The 22,269-nt window shown below is 41.6% G+C and overlaps 1 protein-coding gene across 4 annotated transcripts in view; it reads left to right on the top strand.

Annotated features, from left to right (window-relative positions):
- The window catches only part of ZNF652 (zinc finger protein 652), a 70,751-nt gene extending 48,737 nt beyond the window's left edge, over nt 1–22,014 (top strand). For 2 of the 4 annotated variants that reach the window (XM_033183395.1, XM_033183396.1), the window contains exons 3-6: nt 606–753; nt 1,408–1,523; nt 1,992–2,136; nt 15,448–18,383. In XM_033183395.1, coding sequence (XP_033039286.1) covers nt 606–753; nt 1,408–1,523; nt 1,992–2,136; nt 15,448–15,959 — 921 coding nt within the window. In that variant the 3' untranslated portion in view covers nt 15,960–18,383. Of the gene's footprint in view, nt 1–605; nt 754–1,407; nt 1,524–1,991; nt 2,137–15,447 lie in introns of all 4 variants that reach the window. The other 2 variants (XM_033183394.1, XM_033183397.1) reach the window with 2 other exon arrangements.
- Nucleotides 22,015–22,269: the final 255 nt, after the last annotated feature.

Raw genomic sequence — 22,269 nt, 5'->3', positions numbered from 1 at the left:
ATACTAATTTAAAATTAGTATATATTCTCTGGTAAACCCTTACTAACTGATGTGGAGGAGGCAGCCACACTTGCTTAATACCTATATTTTTAAAACTTGAATCTCTTGCAACTTCTGTTTAAAAATAAAAAAGCTTAGCTGGGCGTGGTGACTCATGCCTATAATCCCAGTACTTTGGGAGGCTGAGGCAGATGGATCACGAGGTCAGAAGATCGATATCACCCTAGCAACATGGTGAAACCCCGTCTCTACTAAAAATACAAAAAAATTAGCCGGGCGTGGTGGCGCTCGCCTGTAATCCTGGCTACTTGGGAGGCTGAGGCAGGAGAATCACTTGAACATTGCTTGATGTTAGTGGAACTTTCCACTTTTTGTCTTAGTTTTTGCCATTGTTTTCATACTCCCAAAGAGTATCTAAAAGATGCATCTTAGAAAAAGAGAACATACAGATGTTGGTGTTGGAATCTGGGCTCTGTGGAAGAATAGCATTTATCTGGATTCTGGCCTTGTGCCGTGAACCTGAAGCACATCCGTTTCATCTGCCAGTAGGCTGGTATGGCATTCTGTAAGCCCCTATAAATATTATTTCTATTTATCCTGCTCAGTGTGTTTCCTGTAACAAATCGTTCAAGAAACTCTGGTCCCTTCATGAGCATATCAAGATCGTCCATGGATATGCAGAAAAGAAATTTTCCTGTGAAATTTGTGAGAAGAAATTCTATACTATGGCTCATGTGCGGAAACACATGGTTGGTAAGTTTTTCTGCTTTTCTCTCTTACCTATAATTTTCCCTTGCTCTTCTGTGTGCTTTATGCCCTGGGTTGGGCAGAATATGAGGAATTGCCCTAATCAGTTTTGACCTGTTGAAACTGAATACAATATGTCTTCAGTAAGTATCACCAAATTGGATGGTATAGTCTTCCACACCCAGATTTCTTTTCAACATTATTTTTCTCTTCAGATATTACTATTATAGCCTCACAAAGGCCAGGTGTGGTGGCTCGCGCCTGTAATCCCAGCAGTTTGGGAGGCTGAGGCAGGTGAATCACATGAAGTCAGGAGTTCGAAACCAGTCTAGCCAACATGGTGAAACCCTGTCTCTACTAAAAATACAAAAATTAGCTGGGTGTGGTGGCGCATGCCTGTAATCCCAGCTACTCGGGAGGCTGAGGCAGGATAATCACTTGAATCCCGGGGGCGGAGGTTGCAGCGAGCCAAGATCAAACCACTGCACTCCGGCCTGTGCGACAGAGCAAGACTCCATCTCAGAAAAAAAAAAAAAAAAAAAGAGGCTCACAAATCAGTGTAGAAAATTAGGAGGGCATAATTGCTTTACAGTAGGATACATTTTTAGTTTGAGCTTTTTGGTGGATTTGTTTTGACACTAAGTACATTCTGTGTTGCAGCACACACAAAAGACATGCCATTTACATGTGAAACCTGTGGAAAATCATTCAAACGCAGTATGTCACTCAAGGTGCACTCCTTGCAGCATTCTGGAGAGAAGCCCTTCAGATGCGAGGTAAGGAATGTGCTACCTACAGGCCCAGGCCTAGGGGTTAGTGTTTGCATAGATGATGGACCAGTGAGAGACTGGTATGCTGGAGCAGGAGGCACAAAGCTGCCTTCCACAGAACCTTCAGACATGTGTTCTGAGCTCGGTGTGTGCTGTCACTGCAAGGTAGAAAAATGTCACTTTTAACACACTGTTAACTCTTAGATTAGGTTAACTTGGAAATAACACACAATGACTTATTTTTCTTTTCTCAGTGATTCTGAGAAGTCGAGTATACTTCAATGATAATTTTGTGAGAAAATTTCCCTTTTATTAGTAACTCACCTGCAGAAATATGGCAAAGCCAAATAGCTGACACAAGCAGGTTCTATTTTGAGTATGAAAAATAAGCCTAATATCAGAGACTATGTTAGGGTGGGCTCAGGTAAAGCTACTATGCTTGGCATTCAAAAATCTCCACTGTGTCCAATGCAGAACTGTGACGAAAGGTTTCAGTACAAGTACCAGCTACGCTCCCACATGAGCATTCATATTGGGCACAAACAGTTCATGTGCCAGTGGTGTGGCAAGGATTTCAACATGAAGCAGTACTTCGACGAACACATGAAAACACACACTGGTAAGAATTTCTTGGGAAAGATACAGATAATGTCTCAAGCACTTGTTGATCATCTGTGGGTCTGTTTTTTAAAAAATCAAAACCACAAATTTGCATTTGAAGAAAAAATCTCACTTTAAATAAACCTAATATGTAAAAATGTAGATTAGTAATACTGAAAAATTTAGCTTTAATAACTCTGATTGTTTAAAAAAGAATTGTTTGTGAGTGCCTTTTAACTTTGAGCTCTTTTAAGACAATGAGGTCTTTGCGTGGGGTTCAGGAACTCCTGAAATTGTATGAAACTTGTTTTGTGTATGTGCATATGTTATTTTCCTAAGGAAAGGGTTCTGGAACTTACAAGGATGGAGGACACTGATTGCTTTAATAGAATACCCTTCTCTCTGTTTTTTTTTTAATTTTTTTTTTTTTTAAGACAGGGTCTCGCTTCCATTACTCAGGCTGGAGGGCAGTGGCGCAGTCTCAGCTCACTGCAGCCTCTACCTCCCAGGCTCAAGCCATCCTCCCACCTTAGCCAACCAAGTAGCTGGGACCACAGGTGCGCACCACCATGCCTGGCTAATTTTTGTATTTTTTGTAGAGAGAGGGTTTTACCATGCTGCCCAGGCTGGTCTCCATCTCCTGGGCTCAAGTGATCTGCCTGCCTCAGTCTCCCAAAGTGCTGGAATTGTAGGTGTGAGCCACCAAGACAGCCCCTCTCGGTGTTCTTAAAGTTTGATTTTATATGATTTATCAAAATTCACTACTTTTCAGGAACGCATCCATTCCATGAGGTTAATTAATATTTTAACCACTTTGTGGTTTTAGGAGCATATGTTCCATAGCATGGATTTGAGTCTTACAAGCATTTGATTATCCTGCTTCCAGGGAACTGGCTAAAATAATAGCTCCCCTATAAACACTATCATTGTATCTCAGTCTAAACTTGATGTTCTGGGATTAGTCATCTTTGCATAAATTGAACAGGATGAAACATTTTTCAGGTTTCTAAATAAAATATAATGACAGGATTTCAGGTTCCATTAGTCTACAGAATAGTGAAGCTGGAAAGAACAACAGAGATTATCTTGCTTAGCCTGCTATTCTTTTTGCTTAACTAGTGGTGAGGAAATTCTGCCCATGGCTGGATCTCTTTAGTTCGCAGTTCTCTGTTGAAGCCCAAAGAAAAACGCCTACCTAGTGGGCTTCTTTCTCATTCAGAACAGAGCACCCGCAGATTTTAAGGATTTTTAGTCTAGATGAAGAGTCATGAAAGCAGTTTAATTAGTTAAATTAGACCTGAAAAGAAAATGATAACTTTGCAGATATAGCCAAGTGGATGACAGGATACATCAGAATAGTTAACAGATTCTCCTTATAATTTGGTGGCTCTTGGATAGGCTCTTAGTTCTAATGTCATTTTTAGGGTTCAGGTTTTTTTGTGTGTGATACAGCAAGAAAACATGGAACTAAACAGAGCATAAGTTTTGGGGGGTTTTTTGGTTTTCTTTCTTTTTTTTCTAGATGGAGTCTCGCTCTGTCACCCAGACTGAGTGCAGTGGCACGATCTTGGCTCACTGCAACCTCCGCCTCCCAGGATTCAAGTGATTCTCCTGCCCCAGCCTCCCGAGTAGCTGAGATTACACACGTTCACCACCATGCCTGATTAATTTTTTTTTTTTTTTAGTAGAGACAGGGTTTCACCATATTGGTGAGGCCACTCTAGAACTCCTGACCTCAAATGATCCACCTGCCTCGGCTTCCCAAAGTGCTGGGATTACAGGCGTGAGCCACCACCCCTGGCCAGAACATAACTTTTTTGTGAAGGCGGAAGTTTTGTCATATTCACACACACTGCTTGGCACATAGATGCTTGGTAAATGTCACAGAATTGAAAGGAACCTCTAGCACTTAAGTCTCTGTCTCTGCATCCCCCTTATCTTCCCTGCCTGTTTCCCTGTGTGCTTTTCTCCCCATTCCTTCCTCACTCTTTCTCCTGTATATCTTTGTTTCTTCTCCTTTGTCATTTTTTTCTTTGGACCCTTAAATGTTCATAATGTGAAACTGAAGTGTTTCTTTCATGATTATTTTAGTTATTGAATAAATTTATGTTGAGTATTCGTCTTTGATCAGATAGGCAAACTGAATACTTCTTGTTTCTTCTAAAGCAATACAACTACCTAAATTCCCACCCCCTAAAAAATTATTATTATTATTATTATTATTATTATTATTCAGACAGAGTCTTGCTCTGTCACCCAGGCTGGAGTGCAGTGGTGTGACCTCCACTCACTGCAACCTCCACCTCCCAGGTTCAAGCAATTTTCCTGCCTCAGCCCCCTGAGTAGGTGGGACTACAGGTGCACACCACCATGCCTGGCTAATTTGTGTATTTTTAATAGAGATGGAGTTTCACCATGTTAGCCAGGCTAGTCTTGAACTCCTGACCTCAGGTGATCCACCTGCCTTGGCTTCCCAAAGTGCTAGGATTACAGGCATGAGCCACCATGCCCAGCCCCCCAAATTTTTATCTTTCTCATTAAAGGTGTAATTCATATACACCTGGACGTGGTGGCTCACGCCTGTAATGCCAGCACTTTGGGAGGCCAAGGCAGGTGAATCTCTTGAGCCCAGAGGTTCAAGACCAGTCTGGGCAACATGGCAAAACCCCAGCTCTGCAAAAATACAAAAGTTAGCCATGGGTGGTGACACACACTTGTAGTCCCAGCTACTTGGGAGGCTGAGGCGGGGAGGATGGTTTGAGCCCAGGAGATCGAGGCTGCAGTGAGCTGTGATTGTGTCACTTCACTCCAGCCTGGGCAACAGAGCCAGACCTGGTCTCAAAAATCAAAACAAACAAACCAGAAAAAGAGTAACACATACTTATTAAAATATATGAGAAACTATGAAAATTGCAAACAAAATAAAATCATGCCACCAAGAGATCACCATTCTTAACATTTTGGCATATACCCATGAAAAAAAATTCTTCAGTTTCTTAACACACATATAGACAGATACTTTGCATAAGTGTTTATGTGTTCATGTATATAGTAAAAACAAATGTTGGATATTTATACTCTTGTAACCTGCTTTTTCTTTTGCTGTATTATGTCAGCAATATAATTTTAATGGTTATATAATATTTATTCTTGTAAATTTGCTATAATAGTAGCTATAATTTATTATACACATGTATGTCTGGCATTATCTTAAGTGCTTTATCTCATTTAATTAATGTACCCTTTGCAACAGTCCTATAAAGTGAAGGATTTGTTTTGTTGTTGTTTGTTTTGAGATGGAGTTTTGCTCTGTCGCCCAGGCTGGAGTGCAGTGGCGCGATCTCGGCTCACTGCAACTTCCGCCTCCCATGTTCAAGCAATTCTCCTGCCTCAGCCTCCTGAGTAGCTGGGATTACAGGCTCATGCCGCCATGCACAGCTAATTTTTTTGTATTTTTAGTAGAGACGGGGGTTTCACTGTGTTGGCCAGGCTGGTCTCGAACTCCCAACCTCATGATCCGCTCGCCTTGGCCTCCCAAAGTACTGGGATTATAAGCACGAGCCACTGCGCCTGGCCTTTTTTTTTTTTTTTTTTTTTTTTGAGACGGAGTCTCACTCTGTCGCCCGGGCTGGAGTGCAGTGGCCGGATCTCAGCTCACTGCAAGCTCCGCCTCCCGGGTTCACGCCATTCTCCTGCCTCAGCCTCCCGAGTAGCTGGGACTACAGGCGCCCGCCACCTTGCCCAGCTAGTTTTTTTTTGTATTTTTTTAGTAGAGACGGGGTTTCATCGTGTTAGCCAGGATGGTCTCGATCTCCTGACCTCGTGATCCGCCCATCTCGGCCTCCCAAAGTGCTGGGATTACAGGCTTGAGCCACCGCGCCCGGCCTTTTTTTTTTTTTAAAGACAGAGTCTCAGGCCGGGCGCGGTGGCTCAAGCCTGTAATCCCAGCACTTTGGGAGGCCGAGATGGGCGGATCACGAGGTCAGGAGATCGAGACCATCCTGGCTAACACGATGAAACCCCGTCTCTACTAAAAAAACACAAAAAACTAGCCGGGCGAGGTGGCGGGCGCCTATAGTCCCAGCTACTTGGGAGGCTGAGGCAGGAGAATGGCGTAAACCCGGGAAGCGCAGCTTGCAGTGAGCTGAGATCCGGCCACTGCACTCCAGCCTGGGCGGCAGAGTGAGACTCCGTCTCAAAAAAAAATAAAATAAAATAAAGACAGAGTCTCACTCTGTTGCCCAGGCCTGGCCCGATCTCAGTTCACCGCAACCTATACCTCCCAGGTTCAAGTGATTCTCCTGCCTCAGCCCCCAAGTAGCTGGGATTACAGGCACATGCCACCACGCCTAGCTATTTTTTTTTATTTTTAGTAGAAATGGGGTTTCACCATGTTGGCCAGGCTGGTCTTGAACTCCTGACCTCAGGTGATCCACCCGCCTCAGCCTCCCAAACTGCTGGGATTACAGACATGAGCCCCACCCCTGAGCCTGGCCAGTGAAGGATATTTTCTCCACTTATTTAGCCAGGTCCCTGCTAGACATTTATGTTATTTCTGTTTCCAATTTTTCTACTGTTATACATAGCCACAGGCCAGGCACAGTGGCTTACACCTGTAATGTCAGCACTTTGGGAGGCCAAGGTGGGTGGATCACTTGAAGTCAGGAGTTCGAGACCAGCCTGGCCAACACAGCAAAGCCCTGTCTCTACTGAAAATACAAAAAATTAGCCGAGTGTGGTGGCACACACCTGTAATCCCAGCTACTCAAGAGGCTGAGGCAGGAGAATCACTTGGGCCCGGGACAGGGAGGTTGCAGTGAACTGAGATCACGCCACTTTATTCCAGCCTGGGGACAGAGCAAAACTCCATCTCAAAAAAATAAATAGCTACAATATTGTTTATCACAGTGTTATCACAGTCGTAATTATTTACTTAGGATAAATTTTTGGAAGTAGGATTATTATAGCAAAGAGATACACACATTTTTAAGACTTAGTGTCATGTATTACAAAATGCCCTCCACATATACTCCTGCCCGCTGTATGAAAATGAAAATACTCATTTGCGGCCAGGTGCACTGACTCACGCCTGTAATCCCAGCACTTTGGGAGGCTGAGGTGGGAGGATCACTTGAGCTCAGGAGTTCAAGACCAGCCTAGGCAATATAGTGAGTCCCCATCTCTATTAAAAAGAAAATTTTAAAAACCCAGAGGGAAAATACTTGTTTGCCCAGCCCTTTATAATTGTAAATAAAATCCTTGCTGATTTGATAGGTGAGAAATGATTTCTTATATTAATTTGCATTTATTTAATTACTAGGTAAGAGTGAACATTTTTATCTGCTTAATAGTTATCAATGTATTTTCTTTTCTGAATTGCTTGTGCCTTTTCTGTGTTCGTCGTTCCATTAGTGTTTGACTTTTTAAATTTCATTAATGTTGAAATACTTACCTCTGGTTTGTCATCTGCCTTTTAATATTATTCAGAGTGTCCAAACTGGAAAAGCAGCTAGATGGTAAAGTTGGACAAACCTGGCTCTGCCAATCACTAGCAGAATTGTGTAACCTCTCTAGGCCTCTGGTTTCTTGATATTAAATAAGAATGACAGTAGTACCTGAAGGGTACAGGAGAAATGTTGGTTTTAGAGAAGGATTAGCTTTAGAGAAGGAAGGGGATACAGATAGATCTCTAAGGCTTAATGAAACTACATTTAGAGACAGCAGTGTGTTTTGGTTGGGATTAAGGACATTGTATGAACTGACAGTATTGGACTGTTTCTTGCAGTTAAAGAGAAATGAGGCAGACCTTGTTTAGGAAGGCTGACCGGCCATCAGTCAGGGTTTACTAGGATGGTGTGGACATAGGGTGAGTTCAAAATAGAATACCTACTGATTCTCCTTATACCAGGCACAGTGCTGTGTGCCTAGAGACACAAGGATGAATTAAGACCTGGTTTCTGCTCTTAAGGAGCTTATAGTCTGCTGAATGGTAATGATGGTGTTGATGGTGATGATAATAGCAGGTAAAATGCGTTGAGTACTATGTGCCAGATACTGTTGTAAGCACTTTACCAGATACTGTTGTAAGCACTTTACTTGTGTTTTGTATCGTAATAATCTATTAAGGAGATTATTATCTTTATTTTATTTATTTATTTATTTTTGAAACAGAGTCTTGCTCTGTCACCCAGGCTGGAGTGCAGTGGCGTGATCTCAGCTCACTGCAACCTCCACCTCCTGGGTTCAAGCGATTCTCCATCTCAAAAAATAATAAGGTAAAATAAAATAAAATTTATGGTAATGGCAACTGATGAGATTAAAGTTATCACTTTAAAAGTGATACAAAGTAGAACTTGGTGAATTGACTGGATATCAGTACTATCAAAATAGTATTCAATCACCAAGTTTGAATGAACTTTTATTTATTTATTTGTTTGAATGAACTTGGGGGATTGATTGGATATCAGTAGTATCAAAGGGTAGCATAGAAGGGAAGAATCAAGGGTTAGTCTCAGATGTGGGGCATAAAACTATTTGTCAAGATAGAGAATAGTAGAGGGAAGAGCAGGTTTGATAGATAGGATAACGAATTTAATTTTGTACTTGTTTTGAGATATCTCTGGGGCATTCAAGTAAGCAGTCTGAAAAATGGGTTTAGACCGGGCGCAGTGACTCACACCTGTAATCCCAGTACTTTGGGAGGCTGAGGAGGGCAGATCACGAGGTCAGGAGATCGAGACCATTCTGGCTAACATGGTGAAACCCTGTCTCTACTAAAAATACAAAAACTTAGCTGGGCATGGTGGCGGGGCCTGTAGTCCCGGCTACTCGAGAGGCTAGGGCAGGAGAATGGCATGAACCCAGGATGGGGAGCTTGCAGTGAGCCAAGATTGCGCCATTACACCCCAGCCTGGGCAATAGAGCGAGACTCTGTCTCAAAAAAATAAAATTAAATTAAAAGAAAAATGGGTTTAAAATTCAAGAAAGAGGCCGGGCGCGGTGGCTCAAGCCTGTAATCCCAGCACTTTGGGAGGCCGAGACGGGCGGATCACGAGGTCAGGAGATCGAGACCATCCTGGCTAACACGGTGAAACCCCGTCTCTACTAAAAAATACAAAAAACTAGCCGGGCGACGTGGCGGGCTCCTGTAGTCCCAGCTACTTGGGAGGCTGAGGCAGGAGAATGGCGTAAACCCAGGAGGCGGGGCTTGCAGTGAGCTGAGATCCGGCCACTGCACTCCAGCCTGGGCAGCAGAGCGAGACTCCGTCTCAAAAAAAAATAAAATAAAATAAAATAAAATAAAATAAAATAAAATTCAAGAAAGATTTCGGTTAGATGTATATATGTATGTATGTGTGTGTATATATATGTATGTGTGTGTGTGTGTGTGTGTGAGGAGGGGGTGTGTGTATGTATATACATATTTATTCTGCCCAAAGATATTCACCCTAAGCAGACTGGAATGCTTGTGTTTATTGGACAGACCACATACAAAAGACAACTAGCCTAATTTTTGCTCTTTTCTATCTTCTCTGTAGGTTCTCTGTCTTCATTTATACTGTTTTTTCTTCAGACTCATTACATTGCTGTACAATTAGGTTAGCTTTATCTACATGTAAAAGTTCGGATATATCTTTAGATATATTAATATACATACTTTTCCAGTTACCTTGATGAATTTAGCTGTAATTATATCCTCTTGCCACCCATTTACCAGCTTTTCCTTAAAGTGGAACAGTGTACAGGTAGTTGATTTTAAATATTAGATTTGTATTTATCCTTGTTTCAACCTCATTGTAATCTTAACCTTGAAGTTTCAGAGAAACCTTAATATCAACCATTAAACACATTTAGGAGATGGGGCGTAATGAATAATGAGATTTAGAGGCAGATGGGATTGTGGGTTAATGTCAAGTGAAGGTCTGGAACAACAAATGTGGACATTAAGAAGTGAATAAAAGATTACTAAGCAGTAAAAAAGACCAATTTTAATTTGAATCTAGGCATTTGTAGTAGGCTAGTTCTAGTAGTTTTTGGTCTTTCTGCAGCAAATCACTTATAGTATAGAAGACTACAAATGAGGGCCAGGCATGGTGGCTCACACCTGTAATCCCAGCACTTTGAGAGGCTAAGGTGGGTGGATCAATTGAAGTCAGGAGTTTGAGACCAGCCTGGCCAATGTGGTGAAACCTGCCTCTACTGAAAATACAAAAACTAGCCAGGTGTGGTGGTGCATGCCTGTAGTCCCAGCTGCTTGGGAGGCTGAGGCAGGAGAATTGCTTGAACCCAGAGGCGGAGGTTGCAGTGAGTCAAGATCATACCACTGCACTCCAGCCTGGGTGACAGAGTGAGACCCTGTCTCAAAAAAAAAACCAAAAAAAGAGATAAGCATAAAGAATAAAACATCACCCATGATCCTATTACCTAGAGATAATCACTGGTAACATTTGTTGTATTTTTTTCTTTTAATAGAGTTGGGGGTCTCACTATGTTGGCCAGGCTGGTCTTGAACTCCTGGCTCAAGCAATCTGCCCTGCCTCAGCCTCCCAAAGTGCTGGGATTACAGGTGTGAGCCACTGTGGCTGGCCTGTTGTATTTCTTTCCGTGTATATATATTTTTAAAAGGTAGATAATACCATGCATGCTTTTCTTTTTTTTGAGATGGAGCCTTGCTCTGTCACCCAGGCTGGAGTGCAATGGCACAGTCTCACTCACTGCAACCTCTGCCTCCCGGGTTCAAGCAATTCTCCTGCCTCAGCCTCCCCAGCAGCTGGGACTACAGGTGTGTGCCACCACACCCGGCTAATTTTTGTATTTTTAGTAGAGATGGGGTTTTTCCATGTTGGCCGAGCCTGTCTCGAACTCCTGACCTCAAATGATCCGCCTGCCTCAGCCTCTTAAAGTGCTGGGATTACAGGCATGAGCCACCACACCCGTCCTCATGCATGCATTTTCATAACTTGCTTTTATTTAATAGACCATAGATAAACTTAATAGATTATACATTTTCATGTTAATAATTACATTTCTGGGCTGGGCGCAGTGGCTCACGCCTGTAATGCCAACACTTTGGGAGGCCGAGGCGGGTGGATCACAAGGTCAGGAGATCAAAGCCATCCTGGCTAACACGGTGAAACCCTGTCTCTGCTAAAAATACAAAAAATTAGCCGGGCACGGTGACAGGCGCCTGTAGTCCCAGCTACTCGGGAGGCTGTGGCGGCAGAATCACTTGAACCCAGGAGGCGGAGGTTGCAGTGAGCCGAGATTGCGCCACTGCACTCCAGCCTGGGTGACAGAGTGAGTCTCCACCACAAAAAGAAAAAAAGGAAAAAAGAAATACATTTCTGTACTTTATAACGTTGTTGTTCTAAGATAGCATCTCTCTGTGGCTCAGGCTTGAGTGCAGTGGTGCAATCTCAGCTTACTGCAACCTCTGCCTCCCAGGCTCAAGTCATTCTCCCACCTCAGCCTCTTCAGTAGCTGGGACTGCAGGTGCACACCACCACACTTGGCTAATTGTTTGTATTTTTTTGTAAAAACAGAGTCTTACCATGTTGAGGCTGGTCTCAAACTCCTGGGTTGAAGCAGTCCTCCTGCTTTAGCCTCCCAAAGTGCTGGGATTCCAGGTGTGAGCCACTTTACCTAGCCTGTAACATTGTTTTCAATGGTATTTTCCATCAAACAAATATACTATGATTCATTTGCTTAATTCCATTTAACACAGAAGTAGAAGGGCTTTTGTTTGTTTTTTAATATATAGACAGGGTGTCACTGTGTTGCCCAGGCTGGTCTCGAACTCCTAGCCTCAAGTGATCCTCCTGCCTTGGCCTCCCAAAGTGCTGGGATTACAGGCTTGAGACACCACACCCTGCCAGAAGTTGAAGTTTTTTAGACAGTTGGAGGAAATTGATTAAAAAGAAGGAAAACAAACTGGGCTCAGAATTCATCCAGAAAGGTGAAGATGAGTCACAGTAAGGAGCCTAGCTGTGGCAGTGATTGAAGAATGAAAAGTGTAAAGAGGGCCAGGCGTGGAGGCTCACACCTGTAATCCCAGCACTTTGGGAGGCTGAGGTGGGCAGATCACCTGAGGTCAGGAGTTTGAGACCAGCGTGGCCAATACGGTGAAACCTCATCTCTACTAAAAATACAAAAATTAGCTGGGTGTGATGGCATGTGCCTGTAATCCCAGCTACTCTGGGGGCTGAGGCAGGAGAATCACTTGAGCCCAGGAGACAGAGGCTGCAGTGAGCTGAGATCGTGCCACTCACTACACTTCAGCCTGGGCGACAGAGCAGGACTCCGTCTCAAAAAAAAAGTGTAAAGACAAGAGAAATGGCCGGGCGCGGTGGCTCAAGCCTGTAATCCCAGCACTTTGGGAGGCCGAGACGGGCGGATCACGAGGTCAGGAGATCGAGACCATCCTGGCTAACATGGTGAAACCCCGTCTCTACTAAAAATACAAAAAACTAGCCGGGCGAGGTGGCGGGCGCCTGTAGTCCCAGCTACTCGGGAGGCTGAGGCAGGAGAATGGCGTAAACCCAGGAGGCGGAGCTTGCAGTGAGCTGAGATCCGGCCACTGCACTCCAGCCTGGGCGGCAGAGCGAGACTCCGTCTCAAAAAAAAAAAAAAAAAAAAAAAAACAAGAGAAATATGATAGGTTTCAAATAATACTGATAGTTATGGAGAAAACTGACTCTTCAATCTCTCAGGAAAGTGAGGAAAATTCTGGCTTCCATGGAAGAGGCCATAGAGGATGTCAGTTTTCTATTACAATGAAAAGTTGGAGACAAGAAATTTGTACTATGAGTAAAGAGGTGTTTTCTCCTAGTAATATAAGAAGGGGCCCGGGGAGGGGTGGGAAAAAAAGGAGTCCCAAAGTAGATGAGAAAGTAAGAAAATACATCCCTTCATGTGTGCAGAAATGCAAATTGAGTGGTTTGTGAAATACTGTGGTTTATATGTCAAAAACATAAACTCTGGAACCAGGCTGCAGATTTTAAATCCTAACTCTCCATTAGCATATAAACTTGAGCAAGTTTATTAATTCCCTTATGAGTGAAATAAGGAGTAATAGTGTACCTGCCTCATACAGTCACTGTGAGGATCACCAAGGTTAATAAATGTAAAGCAGTTAGCAGTGCCTGGTATACAGTAAGACCCAATACACATGAGTAGAATAAACACACCTGTTGGGAGAAGAGGGAGCAGCAATGGAAGTGACAGCAACACTCTTATAGGAGTTAATGTAAAGAGACGAGCTATAGATATGGAGGACTGATGCAGGAATTGATCAATACAAGCGTATGGTTCACCAAAGTGCATGTACAGAAGTACTCCCCACCTCACCTCAGCATCCCATATAAAATGACTGATGGACATACAGAATCAAAAAGCATTTTATTTTCTACAGCCTGGGTAGAGAAGCAGGCAGACACAGAATGGAACTAAGCAGTAAGTTCAAAAGCAAGTTAGGGAAGCTTAAAAATTAAGCCCTCAGAACCCAAACCTAATTTCCTTTCTAAACGCCCTAAGAACTATGGGATTCTGTCTCCTTTTTTGACTCATTGGCCCAGTGGTCCTCAACTAGGAGCGGTAACCCCCAACACCCTCCCTACACCCACAGACATTTGGAAATGGCGTAGGGGCATTTTTTTATTGTTGAAATCTCTTGTGTGTATTCAGTAGGCTGGCATCAGGAATGCTGAATGCCAGATAGTCCCACATAATGAGGAATTGTCTGCAGAAATGCTGGTAGCATTCTCATTGAGAAACACTGTGGTGTGAAATTCATACTGTAGGTTTGTCAAGCCAGTATTTTCTAAGTTCAGTGCCAAAAAGCAAGCTGTTTGCTAAGGATTCTGTAAGAATAGACAGGAAGAGACTTCTTTGTCCCACAGGACATTTTCAGAAAATTCTTACTTTTGTTTGGAATATCAGAAATTGCTTACAGGACAGGGCCTTAGCTCATGCCTGTAATCTCAGCACTTTGGGAGTCTGAGGCGGGAGGATCACTTGAGCCCATGGGTTCGAGACCAGCCTGGGCAAAATTTGGAGACCCTGCCTCTACAGAAAAAAAAAGATAGCCAGATGTGGTAGCTGGCACCTGTAGAAGGCCCAGTTACTTGGGAGGCTGAGCTGGGAGGATTGCTTGAGCCCAGGAGGTTGAAACTGCAGTGAGCTGTGATCATACCACTGTACCCCAGCCTGGGTGACAGAGCAAGATCCTCTTTAAAAAAGAAATTGCAAGGCCGGGCACAGTGGCTCACGCCTATAATCCCTGCACTTTGGGAGGCCGAGGCGGGCAGATCACGAGGTCAGGAGATCAAGACCATCCTGGCTAACACGGTGAAACCCTGTGTCTACTAAAAATACAAAAAATTAGCCGGGCATGGTGGCGGGTGCCTGTAGTCCCAGCTATTTGGGAGGCTGAGGCAGGAGAATGGCATGAACCCAGGAGGCGCAGCTTGCAGTAAGCCAAGATCGCGCCACTGCAATCCAGCGTGGGTGACAGAGTGAGACTCCATCTCAAAAAAAAAAAAAAAAGAAAAAGGAAAAAGGAATTGCAGCCGGGCACAGTGGCTCACGCCTGTAATCCCAGCACTTTGAGAGGCCGAGGTGGGTGGATCACCTGAAGTCAGGAGTTTGAGACCAGCCTGGCCAACATGGTGAAACCCCGTTTCTACTAAAAATACAAAAATTAGCCAGCATGGTGGTGCACGCCTGTAGTCCCAGCTACTCGGGAGGCTGAGACAAGAGAATCATTTGAACCCAGGAGGTGGAGGTTGCAGTGAGCCGAGATCGCACCATCGCACTATAGCCTGTGTGACAAGAGCAAAACTCTGTCTCAAAAAACCAAAAAATAAATAAATAAATAGCTTACAGATTAACTTGCCTAAATTTAAAGGCAAAGAGTCATCTAGGATGTTTCCTTGAGCACAGAAAGCCATTTGAACTGTTCTTTATGTAGGATGTAGAGGATCACTAATGTAGATGCCTTCTCCCCCATCTTTATCTTCTTTTAGCTAAGCCCAGATGGTAGGGTGTATGTAAGTTTTAGTTGTCTCTACTCTGATCTGTTAAGTCCAAATTTGAGAGGATTTTTAAATGACTCTATAATACAGTCTCATAGGCCAGGTGCAGTGGCTCACACCTGTAATCCCAGCACTTTAGGAGGCCCAGATAGGAGGATCACTTGAGGCCAGGAGTTCGAGACCAGCCTGATCAACATAGTGAGACCCCATTTCTATTAAAAAAAAAAAGAAAAGAAGAAGCGTGAGCACACAATCACCACCTAATATGTTAATCATTTTTATGTCTGTGTTCATCTCAGGAGAGAAACCCTTTATCTGTGAAATCTGTGGCAAAAGCTTCACCAGCCGCCCCAACATGAAGAGACACCGCAGAACTCACACAGGCGAGAAGCCCTATCCGTGTGATGTGTGTGGCCAGCGGTTCCGCTTCTCGAATATGCTTAAGGCCCACAAGGAGAAGTGCTTTCGGGTGACCAGCCCCGTGAATGTGCCACCTGCTGTCCAGATCCCACTTACAACTTCCCCAGCCACCCCAGTTCCTTCTGTGGTGAACACACCCACAACCCCAACCCCTCCAATCAATATGAATCCTGTAAGCACTCTTCCCCCTCGGCCCATCCCCCACCCCTTCTCACACCTGCACATCCACCCACACCCTCACCACCCGCATCACCTTCCCATCCCTCCAGTCCCTCACCTCCCCCCACCTCCAGCTCTCTTTAAGAGTGAGCCTTTAAATCATAGAGGCCAGAGTGATGACAACTTTCTGCGGCACCTGGCAGAGAAGAACAGTTCAGCACAGCATCATTAACATCCGTCTCCTTAGTGTGTTCTCCAGGAGACACGTCCCCATGTGTGAGCGTGCACAGAGGGAGTCGGTGAGCATTTCCTTAGTTCTTAGACTCTCCTCCGCCTCTACCAAGAGCTTCGCCAGTGTCACTGAATCAACAGATCCAAGGGAATGAACAAGAAGACTACCTTGAGCTCACAGAGGGACTGTCATCTAAACCAAGGGAACCACTGAACTAAAGCCCAATTTGCTTGCATTTTCTGATGACTTTTATAAGTTTCAAATACTCAGACTTGTGGAATTTTATAATTTCATATCAGCTGATGAGGTATGCTTGCTTTTATATCCCGGACTTCTCCTCAAAGAGGGGATAGGCCTGGTTTCCTTTGTACTAATCGGGAAGGCTGTGAGATTAATCCAGAGCATTAATTGTATCACTGTGTATGGTAAGGAATTCTTTTCAGCTTTTGGTGCCAGCTACAGAGTTGAGCTGGCCATGATTCACAGTATATCAAGCATTATAGAGAAAGACAAATTTTCTTCGTGTAGCTCTCCTAACGCACTCTTTATTTTACTACAGAAATTATTTTAGAGTTTTTGTATAGACTTCTTTAGTAGTCTGTTTCTAAAATGAAATGTATTTCAATAAGCGGTGTAATTTTTTCAGTGTAGCTGAACCTATGTTGTAAAATAGAAAAAAAATTTTATAGTCATCAAAATGTGATTCTTAAAGATGCATATAACTTCTATAATTCAAAGTTATTCTTACATCCGTACAACTCAAAAGGTGCTTCAGAGACTAGATGTATCTGAGAGGGTCTCCACACCAGGTTACTGCAAAAACGAGGTTTTGCTTTCAGGATTTGGCATAAATACTTGGTAGTTTTGACATCTCTGTGTAACACTCAGAGAGGCTCCCTAATGTGCTCCTGTCCTCCATGTTCTACCTGACTTCGTTAGTGCATTACATGAAATGATTTGCAGGGGATGGGGCCTTTTCCAGGGAAGTCACCTAAAGCTTCCATGTTTTGAACATTTGAATAAGGCTGTTTGCTGACAGGAGGAGGAAGTAGTGGAGATCATTTAATCTCAGTCACGTCTGTTTCTCACTTCCCTTAGGAACTGTGTTCATGTTTAGCTTTTATGGGATGACAAGTTGAAATCTCTCATTTTGAGGTTGCTTTATTTTTCTAGAATTGTTATAAGAAGCTAAAATAGTAAACTTAAAATCATAAACATGATGTTGCTGATAGTGGCTGAGAAATTCAGATGAGAAGGTAAATTGGTTATGAATTTTGAAATATCGATTATATGTGAAATATGGATATGTTCACAACCTTGAGCTATTTTAACACGGTAAATAGTAAATAGGAAAACTCCTAAGTTTTACTGCCCTATCCTCTGCAAATTATGTAATACCAGCATTCTTAGGTGATAAAGAGAGCAGCACCCCTAATACCTTTAGGCAGATTACTTTTTCAAGTTTGGGGAACTTCAGAAGAACATAATCAACCGGGAGCTTATTATAGGAAAGGCTGAACAGAAGCGCTAGTGTATTGATTACACTTAACTGATCAAATTTATCCAGACTCATTATAGCTTAAAATTTTATATTTCTTTATCTCAGAGAACTGAGTTCCCAGGCTAAATCACTTACCTCCCACCCCCTCTCCAATTTTTTTTTTTTTTTTTTAAAGACAAGGTCTTGCTATGTTGCCCAGGCTAGAGTGCAGTGGCTATTCACAGGTGCAACTATAGCACACTACAGCCTCCAACTCTTGGGCTCAAGCAATCCTGCCTCAGCTAACCAAGTAGCTGGGACTACTGGCACACACTACCATGCCCAGTCCATTTTTGAATCTTGAAATTTCTTCATTTTTCTTTCTTCAGGTTCTTCAAATAATTGCCTGAATCAGAACGCTGGCTTTTGTTTTTTTTTTTTTTTTTTTTTTTTAATGTTAAATGTGCAGATATGCTTTGAGCACTTTTCTAGCTAATGAGTTCTGTGGTAGGAAAAAATGGAACTCTTTCAACTGAGATTAAGTCCGTATTTTTTAAACATCACACTCTCTATTAGCTTTTTGGTTTAATGTTTCTAAATTTTCTCCTTCTGATTTTGCCTGTCTTGTATAATGAGCATAGGAAACTTTTGGAATGAGGCAGAAAAATATCTCAAGATATACTTTTCTTCCTGGTTTTGGATGTAAGTTTTAAAAATGGTATTTTTAATATTTGTACACATTCTTTGAGCACCCAGGTATCCAAGCCAATGAGGAAAGTTAATTCCTTGCATTTGACGGTTATATCTTTAGTGGTTGTCTCCCCTCCCTCCACAGTCTCCTTGGCATTCCATGACAAGTTTGTCAACCTACACTTTTATATGGACATATCATTATTTCATGGTCAAGCCTGTAGTATTAAAATGATTTTTTTTAAAGATGTAAATTGTGCTTAGTTAATTGGTTATATTTTGTTCTTTTTTTTTTTTTTTTTGAGGCAGAGTCTTGCTCTCTTGCCCGGGCTGGAGTGGAGTGGTGCGATCTTGGCTCACTGCAACCCCCGCCTCCCGGGTTCAAGTGATTCTCCTGCCTCAGCCTCCCGAGTAGCTGGGATTACAGGCACGCGCCACCATGCCCGGCTAAGTTTTGTATTTTTAGTAGAGACGGGGTTTCACCATATTGGCCAGGCTGGTCTTGAATGCCTGACCTTGTGATCCGCCCACCTCAGCCTCCCAAAGTGCTGGGATTACAGGCGTGAGCCACCATGCCCGACCGCCTTATTTTGTTCTAAATAAATTTACAGTATTGGGCAGCAATTCTGAATTCTAGACTTGAGACCACAGAATCAACCATTTCATGAGGTTGTACTATAATTATACACTGGAATATTCAGGTAGTCATCTTTGATTTTTCATTCAAGTAAATATAGCCATAAGAAAATATCTGCTATACAGGAAAACCAGTATTAAGCAAATAATCACCACCATCCTTAACAGAAGCAAAAAAAAAAAAAAGATTATTTTTAAAAATTAGCATTGTCATACAGTACAGTTCTTAGTGAAATGTATTGTGGAACAATTTAGAAACTTCCTTTTTTTCCCCTAGATTAAGGATACTTTCCTTGACTTGAGATTTGTGGTCTTCAGGAAAACTGCTCCGAATATAATGACTCCTCATCAGTATCATATTGCATATGAATAATGAAATGCATTAAGAATATTCACAACATTAATGCTTCTGAATATAAGAACTGCAGGATTAAGCCTTAAACATGTATGTGCAACACGTTTAACATACTTAAGACTCAAACTCAGGGTTGAAAATTTGGTTGGGGTCGTCTTTGTAAGATAAAAGTTGCATTATGTGGTATGTTCTCTTCCATATATGCTACAGCACCCCATGAATTCTTCAAAACTTTTTACCTACTTGTTATCTGTTTATGAAAAAAATAATTATGGAGAAGTTTGAGTTCTCAGCCTTTATCTGTATATGTCTGTTAAAGACAACAAAGGCCACATTTAAGCATTATGTAGATAACAAATTGAGGCTGTCTCTCATTACTTAGTTTTACTGTCTTCAAAGGCTTGTATCATTGCTAGGGTTAAGACTTATTTGAGGATGAGTTGGCATTGTATTTTTTATGTGTGTGGGTTGGTTTGTTTGTGTGTGTTTCATTTTCATTTTTCTGCTTTCTCATAAGATTGATCAGTAAAATATAAACTCTTCCTTAGCCTTAATAAAGGCTGCTGCTTTCTCAAATTGAGTCAGGTAGGCTCATTCTGAGTTAGATTTTTAAATCTGAATGAAGAAAAGACAACAATTTAAAGACATGTGGCTTCATTTCCACATGTATTTGTGACTGGTTTCTTATTTTTAGCAAGCAGGGGAGATCTCCACAAAAAACTTTACTGTAGTTCAAAGAAGCCTGTGCAAATCAGTTACCTGTACTTTCATAGTCTACCATTTACATTAACTGTTCTAGATTAATGACTGAGCGTGGACATTACCATAATTATACCATTTTTTTAAAACCACATTGGTTCAAAGTATCCTTTTCTAGTGGTTAGAACTTTCCCTGTAATTTGATTGTCACTCATACGCTAACCGAAAGCAAAATGCTCTGATGAGATTCTTATAAACTATGGATTTTTTAATTCTTGAAATTTTTTTCAGTTTTTATGTTTGTTGAATAGATATGTATGTTTAGTTTCTTTATTACTTCACTGGAAGTTTTAAATTTTGAGAAGATGAAGCAGAGATAGAAATCCATTGCAGATATATGTGTATTTACACCATCTTGCAGATTTTGGCTAGTAAAACACACACTGATAGGTCAGTTTTAATGTTTAAAAAAAAAAAAGAAAACAAAAGTTAAAGAAACCTTTCTGTTTGAGCTACTGTATAGAAAAGACAACTTTTATTGCATTGCTGGTCCACATGATAAGTATTTCAATGCTGTTCTAGACTGTATGAGAAGTACTTAATGAAAAAAGGGATACATTACATTTAAGAATTGTATCAGCTAATTACTGTTTTTAAAAAATCAACTCATTTGGAATTCTTCAGACTATAAAATTGAGCAAGTAAAGTTTGGGTTTTAATTTTCCTTTGCCTGAACCAAGATAGGAAATTTCTCAAAAGATTTTTTTTTTTTTTTAGGAATGAAAGGTCATAAGCCATTAGAAATAGTGGCATTATTATGCAATAACAACACCCTAGCTAACCTGCTTTTGTCATCTGTAGCACTTACAATAAAGAATGATGACCTTCCAACCCTGGACACTACCTCGATAAAGCAAACCAGAGATCCTCTCTACACTTTCTATGGAAGCCATAAAAGTTGCCATCAATATATCCACTTTCATAGTTCTATACTTTTATACTTTCTAGACTTTTTTATAGACTTTATGATAAAATCTTTTTGTCTTAGAGGATAGGTTTTGCAAGATTCAAAGGAAAATCAAACTCTTGGTCGTTCCAGCTTTGAAGCTTTTGCTTCAGTAAATTTGTTTAAAGAACCAGATCACATACCATTTATGAAATTCTTTAAGTCAAAACTACTTTGCAGACATGCATATTTGGAAAACAAACTCTTTCTTGTTCTCTAGAGAGAATCTGTATTGTTGTAAGAAACTACTTATAAGGTGGCTTTCTTTCTGCTTTGTTACTCTATGTATTAATAATATATGTATGGTCACATGTTCCTGGAGTTGTTTTATTTCTTTATGACAGATACATGAGTATGCACCTCTCTCTAATCCTCTGATGTCACTGCAGCTTCAGTCTCTCTCACTCTGTTTTTGAGTGCCTTCAAAATGCCAGCATCCTGGAACATTCTTTTCCTGATCTAAATCCTACCTCTGACTATTTCATTATCCATGAATATTGGAATTCACCCATATTCCAGTGGGCTTAACTCTACAAACTAGCTAAAACCTCGGACAAGGATTTTGACTGAATTTCTGTTTTGTTCCTCCATGTCATTTTTAGGTTACATTTTTAACTTTTATTTATATGTTATTTCTTCACATATTACATCTCCCTGTTGAAAGATTTTATCCTCATTTGACTCTTCACCTTCTTTACTTTCACCGGAAATTCGACGTTCCTTTAAAATTAAAGGTCATTGAATATGTCTTTTGAACACCTTTTTCTCAACTGAAGTCTTCTTGAATGCCTCCCCATTCTGATGAAGGTATCCTGAGTGCTGCTCTTGCTCTGCCCTGTTCCCATGTGCCCACTCTCTTCCATACACATTTTGCGAGACTTTACTCTTTTAGTCAAATTTATTTAAAATTGCTCTCTGGGTTTCTGCTTTCTCATGGCCTTGTCCCTCAAAAACTTCTGTTTATTTTTTCTAGCTGTTTTCATCTAAATGGTTTAAAACATATGATGGATCCATAATATATGAAGGATGTAATGAAAAGGAGGTTGCGGTGTTTTCCATGTAATATGATCGAGCACCTCCGTGATCAAACATTTAGCAATTGGCTAGTCCTTCACAGCCAGAGCGGAAGTTTGTGCTGTGTACAGTTCTTTTTACTCCCTTCCAGTTCTCCTCCAAAACTGGAGAAAAAGAAAAAAAAAATGAACTCTTTCAAATGAGATTTGATTGCATTTTTTAGGTGAATGAAAGCTTGGAGTTGAGTGTTTGGGCCTTAGTCAGCATTTTTCCTTTCTAACTTAAAATCTCATGTCCTTTTCCTTAAAGTTATAGTACTCAGGTTTTTAAGACTAACTGATAACCACACAAGGTGGGTGTCTAAGAAGGCAGCTGTTAATACATTCTCCATCTTTCCTGTCTGGCAACAGACACTATATTATTGGTGAGA

Source organism: Trachypithecus francoisi, unplaced genomic scaffold (assembly GCF_009764315.1).
Source record: "Trachypithecus francoisi isolate TF-2019V2 unplaced genomic scaffold, Tfra_2.0 Lachesis_group20, whole genome shotgun sequence".
NCBI classification, from domain to species: domain Eukaryota; kingdom Metazoa; phylum Chordata; class Mammalia; order Primates; family Cercopithecidae; genus Trachypithecus; species Trachypithecus francoisi.
Note: the sequence above shows the minus strand (reverse complement) of the source record. Positions and strands in the feature narration are given on the sequence as shown.